Here is a 10362-nt window from a genome sequence, read left to right as displayed (position 1 = left end):
GGTAGGGATAGGGATAGGGCTAGGGGGTTAGGGTGAAAATGAGGTGCGTGGAAAAGATATGATCAACATGAAACATTATTTATAAAATTTATTTTTTCTATTTTTACTAGGCGAATTCTTTTCTTTTTTTTTTTAAGAAATTTATTTTTCTATTAAAATTATATTTCAAAAAATTTAACTAACAAAACATGATAAATTAAAAAAATGCTTTCCTCCGCACCCTAAAAGTTGATTGGAGCACAGCATTATTTTTTTTTTTTTTCCCCCCCCCCCCCCCCCCTCCCCCACAACTTTGATCTGCTCATCACTTACAAATTTTAAAGGAAAAAACTTTAGTTACAAAGTTAAATTTTACCATTATGTAAGGACCTTACAACTAAAGATTTTGAAAGAGAAGTAACCACAAATTTTTCAAATGAAAAAAAAAAAACAAAGGAACAATCTTTTTCTACCGTAAGGGGGATGTGATCTGTTTGATAGAATTCATTCAACCTAGTGGGGGGTTAATTTTTTTTTATATATATATAAATCGATTCAAACTATAAAAAGCTAAGTACACCAAAAAAAAAAAATATATGAAGTCCATACATTGTAATTTTTGTGCTTCAATTGACACTCCTTGGAGCTTTGCCACTTCTCCATTCTTAATTAGAGATGTCTCGTTTGAGCCTCCCAAAAACTAGAAAAAGAATCTAACAGAAATTAATCGAAATAATAAGAGGATCATTTGCACTTTTATCCCGTATTTTGTGCTGGTTTTAGTTTTTCTCCTACATAGCAAACAATTTTTTTCGGGAATATAAGTTTATATTTTCAGGTTATAATATTTCATAAGTTATGTCTCGACATGAAAGGAAAAACGTTAATGACCAACCCATTTAAACGGCAAAATGTCCAATTTTATGAATACCTTATAGCAAAACAAATTAAAAAGGATTTTTCTCTTTTCTTCTTGGCTAGGGAACCATTAGATTTTAAAGATAAAAAATCTATTAACCTTACCCTAAGGAATAAGAAGACGTAAAGGAGAAGTAGGAACAACAAAAACCATATATATATAACATAGTCTTTTAGGGCAAAACAAATTTAGAAAAAGAATCTTGTTTACATGCATTATTTTTTTTCTTCATACTATATTTCATTGAGAAACCAAAAGAAAAAGAAAGCTATAGCCTATACACAATGGGTAGAGGGAAAGTAGAATTGAAGAGAATTGATAATAAAATAAATAGACAAGTGACTTTTGCAAAGAGAAGAAATGGACTCCTCAAGAAAGCTTATGAACTTTCTGTTCTTTGTGATGCTGAAATTGCTCTTATTATTTTCTCTAGTCGTGGCAAGCTTTATGAATTTTGCAGCAGCTCAAGGTATGTATGCATCTTCTTCATTTCACATTTTTATTCTTCTAGTGTCTTGTAAGACGCTTGTCGAGGGTCTTTTGGAGACAGTCTATCTACCTTTCTGAGGTTGTGGTAAAGTTTGATACACTCTATCCTCCTCTGACCTGATCAGTTGTGAGATTTCACTGCATATGTTATTGTCTGGTAAGACACTTGCCGAGGGTCTTTCGGAAACAGTTTCTCTACCTCTCTGAGGTAGTTGTAAGGTTGATCAGTTGTGGGATTTCACTGAATATATTATTGTTATTGTATGTTATAAGTGTCTGGTAAGATGCTTGCCGAGGGTCTTTTGGAAACACTCTCTACCTCTTCGAGGCAGTGGTAACGTTTGGTATACTCTACCGGCCTCCCCTATCCGATCAGTTATGGGATTTCACTGCATATGTTGTTGTAATTGTCTGGTAAGTGTCTGGTAAGATGCTTGCCGAGAGTCTTTTGGAAACGGTCTCTCTACCTCGCTCTCCGAGGTAGTGGTAAGATTTGGTACACTCTACCCTGCGGGGACATGATCAGTTGTGGGATTCAACTGCATATGATCAGTCTTTAATTTATGTGTGCTTGTGGAATTTCAATGCATATGTTGTTGTTTCTGGTAAGAAACAGTCTTTAATTGATGTGTGTTGTTATATGAAAGAGATCTTGATTTTCGTGAAGATTAGAAGATGTCATATCAATTGAGAGGTATTTCTAATCGTGTTTGTTATTTTGTCCTCTTAAGACATTTTGATTTTTGATTATTTATCATATTCTATGAAAAAGATCTCAATTTCTTAATTAGGGATGTCATATCGATTGAGGGGTACTTCAAATATTATTTGTTTTTCCATCTTTAATTTTTGAGGTAACTTTATTTTCTAAGACACTTCGATCTATTTTCATGCTATTTTATTAAAAAAAATCATTTTTTTCTTCGAATAGAAATATCACTAGTACTATTAGCCTGTCGGTGGAGGGGGATTTTGTATCGTATTTATGATAAGAGAAAAATATTTTTGGGGTAAGTTTTTCATACATTTCTATACGATCTTGGTATGTTGAAATTAACTTTGTCTATATATTATTTTTGCATATATTCAAGAATGAAATATTACACATGATCTAGGGTTTTTTTTTTGGTAGATTATAAATGAATATTATCATTATAAATCAAGAATCTTGATTAATTAATTAATAGATAAAGCACTAATAATTATAAGGAGTACTTGAGGGAAGTCTTCAATTTCATGATTTAACTTTGGTTGTGATTTGATGTGCACCTCCATATTTCTTCATTTTATGAAACTTTGTTTTTGTTAAAGTAGAGACATATATAAAGACAAGCGTGACAATTTTTCATATAAAGCTGCACAAATTCTTCATATATTACAAGCAAATGGAATATCTAGATTTAATCATCATCACAATATTGAAATTAATCACTTCTTTACTTTATGTGACGGATACGATCCCCTCATCTTTAACCAAATCTCGGGTTTAAGTTCAGGATATGAAAAAATTCTTATTAGAGAGTGCTTCCTCTTAAACGGATAGATTAGTCAGGCCGAAATATGTATATCGAACACTAGACGAGAAATTAAAATAAAAAAGAAAAAGAGAACTTCTTTACTTAAAGCATGATTTTGGAGTTTAGGTATATATCTTGACCATATTATTTTCCTATAATTCATCTTCTAAAAACTGGTCCTATAATTGCAATCAGACTAATTAAATTTATTCAGTGATCATAGATTTTTTTTTCTGGTTCCATCCGATGTTTGGTACCCGCATTGGAACCCGACTAATCTGGATTCGCACCACGTAGGGTCCATTCGGGGGAAACGCTTCCCACCAAAGATTTTTCCATACCCAGGGCTCGAACCCAAAACCTCTAATTAAGAAAGGAGCAGCTTCATCTGCTGCACCACATCCTTTGATGGTCAGTGATCATAGATTAATACAATGTATATGTGTTAAGTCTATCTAATGAAATTAGTCTCTAAATTTTCTATTTCTTAGATATTTAGCTTAAAATATTTTCTGAGGTTTGCCTATAAATTGTTTCAAATTAAAGTAATAATAGGTTATACTAACTTCATTTGTTACTTCTCATTTGGTGCTCAGTACTCATTTAGAGTCTCGATAAATATAAATTTGTGCCACGTAAAAGTAGAAAACTCAAATTCAAAATTACTAATTAAGGACAAAAAATCTACTATTCACCTATCATAATCCTTGATGATACTTGTGGATTTTTGGATGTAAATTGACAATTAAGCAACACCATAATTAATTACAAATTTTTTCTGATAATAATATTATTGTTCTAGTTGGCAAATTGCAACTTGATAACATGAGGTTTACTGAAAATTATGAGATTTATATATTGGAATGTTGAATATAAAGTTTAAGAGGATATTTTTCTCTTCATAATTCAGTTAGATTATGTCCAAGTATAAGCATGTCAAATAATTTTTGGTTAGGAAAATTGAACATCATTGGAAAAGAAAAAAAAAGACAAATTTGTGGGCTCGAGGGAGTAATTAGGAATAAAAAGTTCTTTTTCAGCATTTTTACCTGCCCTTTATTTCACCTTTTTTCCTTTTTCTTTTACTTTCTACAGTTCCCTTTCTTTGTATCACTTCAAAAACACGACTAAAACAAGTCAATAAATATTTGTATCACTATAAATAATTTCATTAAGGAACGTATCCATTAAAAGGTGATCGAAAATTATTTTTAATAAAAGTTTGTTAAAAACGTTTTTAACAAGTCAATTTCCAACTAATTTTGTCAAAAAATCAAGTTTATTTTTGAATCACATAAATTTGGACGGAGTGAGTATGAGATTATATAGACAATAATCCTAAAAGCTTTTAAGTTCTGTTTTTTTACAGAGTATAGTTTATTCATTCTGTTGCATGTGTACACTTACGTACGTTTTAAAATTGCATATCTAGACGCTTTAACTCGTTTTTAGTGTGTCAGTCGATCATCTAAACACCTCTAAAGTTTATATACAACATGAGCTTCAGGTGTTCATGAGACACAGCACAGATAAATTGGAGCGTTTAGTTCCAGTTGAGACCGAGTTGAAATATCTAGATATGCAATCTCAAAGTTCAAGTACTACTTGTCAGTAGTATCAAAACTAGAAATTTCATTAAAAGTGTTCAAAATTTAATGTATATGTACGTACGAAAATAATTTTTAAGCTATATATATACTTCATATAATTTTCTATACACATATATATAGTAAAATTTTTTGTAGGATGTTCAACTGGACACCTTACAATACATGTGATTACGTCATTGCTTGCATTTCTGTTTATGTGTTGTGCCTTTAAATATTTGTGACTTGTATTTCTAGTATGTCCAAGACATTGGAGAGATACCACAAACATAATTATGGTGCACTTGAAGGAACCCAACCATCAGCAGATTCACAGGTTTAATTTGTTCTTCCTCAATCATCATATATCATAGTTAATTAGTCAAAAGTTTGCTGAGAAAATTAGAAATAGTTAATTTTTTGACCTAAAATAGTTAGTGAAATTAAGAGTTAATGGTCAAATACACATCTAAATTATCACTATTTTCGTGACTTTCATACCTTAACTATTCAACATTTGTATTATAATTTATAACAAACCTCGATGCTAAGTTGGCCAAAGATTTGTTTCTAATCGACCGTGGACCTACTCAGCATTAAGGTGTGTTTTAATATAAAGGGAGTTATAGTTGAGGTATGAAACTCGCAAAAAGATAATAGTTTACGCAGGTAAATAGAACAATGAATAGTTGAGGTACGGAACTTGCGAAAAAGTGATAGTTTAAGTGTATCTTTTGTCATTAACTCTTAAATGGAAGTTAATGTTGTACGTTGTCTAATTTTGTGGTAATTATATTGATTTGCTTGTTGTGCTATGTGGAAAAAACAGAACAACTACCAAGAGTATTTGAAGCTTAAAACAAGAGTGGAAGTGTTACAACAATCTCAAAGGTGAGAGAAATACTACTCCCTCCGTTTTATATTAGTTGATACTATTGACTTGAAACTCATTAAGAAAATATTAATTAAGGGATTTATTTTACCAAATTAACCTTATTAATAATGCTTTGAAAATATAAATTTAAGTAAATATACTTTGTTTAGTCATTTAATGTCAAGGGTAGTATTGGAAGAACATAATAAAATGCTCTTGATTTCATCAAAGGGACAACTAAATTGAAACAAATATTTTTAGAAAGAGGGTCAACTAAAACGAAACGGAGCGAGTAAATAATAGAACGAGATTAAATGTAATTTTTAATACCGAATGCATTAAGATCTCTGTGCGGGGTCTAGAAAATGGCCGGACCATATTGAATTTAGGAAGAAAGGTACGAAATATGCCTAAACTTCTGCGAAATTTGTTGTAACACGTCTCAACTTTGCGGGGGCCCTATAACCCTCCTAGATTATTATTTTTACCGTATTACTGTGGCATATATTTGTTAGCTGGACCGTTGTGTAAATACACGCACACTGAGCGCGTAGTGATCTGAAGTGGTTCAGCTACGCAAATATATGTCATAGAAATAAGGTAAAAAATAATCTAGGGGGGTCATAGGACCCCCACAAAGTTGAGGCGTCTTATAGCAAATTTCGCCAAAGTTTAAGTATATTTCGCACCTTTTTTCCCTTGAATTTATCGTGTGCCACTTGAATGTGTGACCTCCTGATTACACGCCAACAACTCGATCATTCATTTTCTATATATAATTATTTTTCTTTTTTAGGGTTATATATGGTCAAAATAACTTGTTTATTTTGCTTAGGCATATGCTTGGAGAGGATTTGGGAGAATTGAACACAAAAGACTTGGAACAACTTGAACGTCAATTGGATTCATCATTGAGGCAAATAAGGTCAACTAAGGTGTGTTCTTTTGTAGCTTATAAGATGTATTTTATGAATAATGTTTGTCGGAAGCGCATTCAATATTTAAACTTTATGAGTTTATATTTTAAGGTTGTTAATATTAAACTTTTCTATTTTTAAAAATATTGATCCAAACCTAGAATTTGATATAATTTTAGTTAATTTTACACACAAATTTGCATTTCGTTTTAAAAGTTTTGAATTCAGATGAATTTGTGGTCGCAACATTGTATCCACCTAGCTGTATGTTTATGTTCAAGTTAATTAGATTATTTGTTATTCCTACATAGTAAGTTCATATATCCAATACCAACATCTTATTAATTACTTAAATTGAAATTGAGGAATATATAGTTATTTAATTGATCCAATAATGCATTAATTATTAACTAGTTAAATTTTTTTTTTCAGACACAACACATGTTTGATCAACTTGCTGAACTTCATCAAAAGGTAAATGTAATGTATATAATCCATAAGAAATTGAGATTATACATTTAGTGCTATTTGTATAGAGAATATAATATATGCTATTTGTTTCTTGTACAGGAACAATCTCTTACTGAAATGAACAAATCTTTGAAGACAAAGGTATCAATATCACCTTGATTATAGTTTTAATCAATTTACAGGATAATCTAATAGTGGCACATAACCAACATGGGTGATGATGGTTGAGATCTCTTTATTCTTAATTAAATGTCTCGAATTTAAGCCAATGAAAATGACAAAAAATCCTGTTGGAAGTGCCGCGATCACTATAAATGAGCCCAGCAAAGTGCTAATATCCATTTAATTGCATGGTTTGCGCTTTATATGAACTGGTCTTTAATTTTGCCCTTAGCAATCAAACTCATGCTTTAGCGGGGCATAAGTTCCTTAAGGGCGTAGAGCATAATTTGTGGGATATTGTGATACGAAAGTATAAATTTATACACTTTCAAAAAGCCGTCATTTGCCTTGAGAGGCAAAAGTTAAAGACTAGCATAAAATAGGAGCAAAAATATAAATGATCCACCAAATTTAGCCCGACCTCGATATGAACATCAGACACCGAACGTGAAGAAACAAAAATAATGTAGCACATAAATTTATACCCTTTTAAAAAGTAGTCATTTGCCTTGAGAGGCAAAAGTTAAAGACCAGCATAAAATAGGAGCAAAAAAACAAATGATCCACCAAATTTAGCCCAACCTCGATATGAACATCAGACACCGAACGTGAAGAAACAAAAACAATGTAGCACATAAATTTATACCCTTTTAGAAAGTCGTCATTTGCCTAGAGAGACAAAAGTTAAAAACCAGCATAAAATAGGAGCAAAAATACAAATGATCCATCAAATTTAGCCCGACCTCGATATGAATATCAGACACCACCGAACGTGAAGAAACAAAAACAATGTAGTACATAAGACTAGTGCATATGTGGAGACCATATTAATCCTTTCAGATTCACAAACTATTCAATCTCCACTTGAAATCATGTATGTTATAAGTAAGGTGACGATTATTTTTTGTTATATTACAATAATTGAATTTAAGTATGAATTATTATAATGGGGTAAAGTTTGATCATATTCGTGAAATTAATTCTATAACATGATAGTTGTTATTCTTTTGACATGATAGTTTTATTATATTATTAATTGCAGTTGGAAGAACTTGGTGTTGCCTTTCAAACATCATGGCACTCTGGGCCTGGGGAGCAAAGTGTACAATATAGACAGCAGCAGCCTGAGGGATTTTTTCAACAAGTGGATTGCAATAATCATACAGTGCCTGATATGAGGTGATCTTGAAAACTTCTAGCTTTTAATATACACATAAATTCGATAATTAACTAAAATATGTCGATTGTTAACTAATCGACGGGGTGAATATAATGAATGATTGAAGATATCTATATCCAATATTTCGAAAAAAAAGATACTATTACCATTTTTTGAAAAGCATTTCAAGTAATTGAAGTGAAACTTGACCTGTTGACCTCTTGACTAGGAGGGCCATACTAAACTTGACCACCCTGAATGTTGAGTCTTTCTCGATAGTCAACTCAACGTCAATACCTGCAAGATAATGTCAAAAATCTGACTATTGAAACGGATCCCTCTTATTATTTGGGGTGGGGGTGGGGGTGGGGGTGGGTGGGGCCGGGGGGCTTCTTATCTTTTTTTTTTCCTCCCTGGGAGCTCTCAGCCCTTATGCTCTCTCGGTGACTCGAACTCACAACTTTTGGGTTAGAAGTAAGGGTGCTTACCATTCAAGCAATCTCCTCTTGTCGGCCCTTCCTATCTTATTAGTCAAGCGTGCAGTACATGTTACATTTTTTTCTTAAAATCTTATTATAGACATGCATATAGTTTGAATTCACTTATGACTTTATCATTCAACTTGTTTGAGATTGAGACATAGTAATTATGTTGTTGATTCAGGTATGGATACGATAATGTGCCACCGGAATATGCAGCACCATCAACACAAGATGCTCTTGGAGTTGTACCTGGATGGATGCTTTGAATTTGGAGTCCAAAAGACAAGAAAATTACATGAGTTAGGAAAAACTAAAAATTGCCACAATGATGAAATCTTTCCCTGACATAAAAATAGAGATTCATTGTTGAAAAATATTAGTACTATTTGCATGTTTAACTAGCTAGCAAACACTTGGAATTATGCAGATAGAATTTATGACATGTAAAAGGTTTATACATTGTGATGTAGTTATTGTCAAGAAGTGTCTGGCAATAACACTATATATATATATATATGTAATACTAGAGGAGTATGGCCCGTGTCAGCACGGGTCCAACATTAAAATATTTTGATTATGTATGATAAGTTAAATTGATGTTAATTTGAATTGGGGAAAGGAAAAAAATAACACCTAAAACTAAAATAATTTTATAAAACTAACACCTAAATTTAAAAATCCGGAAAATAGCACTCGATCATGGTGACTGCTTTCCACAAGATCTCCACTATCATTACTATATATTTAAACGGCTACACGTACTTCACTCGTGCATGGATCTATCAACCAGCACTCAAAAAGAATTGTAATAAGTTTGGTATGACTCCTTTTCTTTTTTAAAGATTTTATTCTTTTTAAACAATTGAGTAATTACTTTCTTTTTTTTCAGATTATTTTGCATTCACCAACATTATTAAAATAACATACCATTTGTTTTGTTTTGTTTTACTTATTTATACAATAAAATACAATACCATCTACTTTTAATATAATACAATTATTAAAGATATATATTTATATATAATAATGATACAGTTTCAACATATATACATATTCTATATAATAATTATAGCATTTTTATACACATTCTATACAAGTTTTAATTACAATTATTATTTAGATATATATTTTATACAACTCTATATAGTTTTTACATGCATTATAAAAATGTATCAATCTAGTATAAGGGAGTATCAATTGAATATATGGACACTGCAAGTGTTTCAATGTGGTATAAAAGTATATTAATGTGGTATAAAAGAGTATCAACTGGGTATAGGGACTACATGTAGTTGCATAGAATTTCCTTTCTCTTTTTTTAAAAAGTGTATCAATATAGTATAAAAGTTTATCAATGTGGTATAAAAGTGTATCAATTGAGTATAGAGACTGCATGTGCCCAATTTGGCCAAATGGCTAAAAAAGGAAATTAATTTAGCCGACTGACTACAGCATGTCCACCTCTTCAAATGTGGGCCATTTTTTTTTTAAATGGTCAACCCATGTCCTTTTCCCATTTGAAAGAATTATGAAGTATAAAACATGAATATAAAAAACATATTAACTACTTGATAGTATTTTTCAAGCAGCCAAATTATTTCATAAGATAATTATGTATAACTTTTTACTGCTATAAACATCAAAATTCGATGTATTTTGAAGTTTAGATCTTTAATTATATGACCAAGATTTACTACATTAAGTATAAAATATGTGATAAAAATTGATACATAAGGCTTGACACCTGTTATATAAAATAGAGAATAATTGTTGAAAAAAAAAAGTTATCTAGTCATTGCATGTTACA

The 10362-nt window shown here is 31.1% G+C and overlaps 1 protein-coding gene across 1 annotated transcript; it reads left to right on the top strand.

The window, feature by feature from the left end:
* The first annotated feature begins 553 nt into the window (after positions 1–553).
* RIN (MADS-box transcription factor MADS-RIN) lies at positions 554–9164 on the top strand. The gene is made up of 8 exons (XM_016691744.2): positions 554–1367; positions 4749–4827; positions 5320–5381; positions 6200–6299; positions 6714–6755; positions 6852–6893; positions 7957–8093; positions 8737–9164. The coding sequence occupies exons 1-8, from the start codon at positions 1183–1185 to the stop codon at positions 8819–8821; spliced, it is 732 nt and encodes a 243-aa protein (XP_016547230.2). The 5' UTR covers positions 554–1182; the 3' UTR covers positions 8822–9164.
* The last annotated feature ends 1198 nt before the right edge of the window (positions 9165–10362 follow it).

This window comes from Capsicum annuum, chromosome 11 (genome assembly GCF_002878395.1).
Source record: "Capsicum annuum cultivar UCD-10X-F1 chromosome 11, UCD10Xv1.1, whole genome shotgun sequence".
NCBI classification, from domain to species: domain Eukaryota; kingdom Viridiplantae; phylum Streptophyta; class Magnoliopsida; order Solanales; family Solanaceae; genus Capsicum; species Capsicum annuum.
The sequence above is the reverse complement of the archived record's forward strand: the minus strand, read 5'-3'. Positions and strand labels throughout refer to the sequence as shown.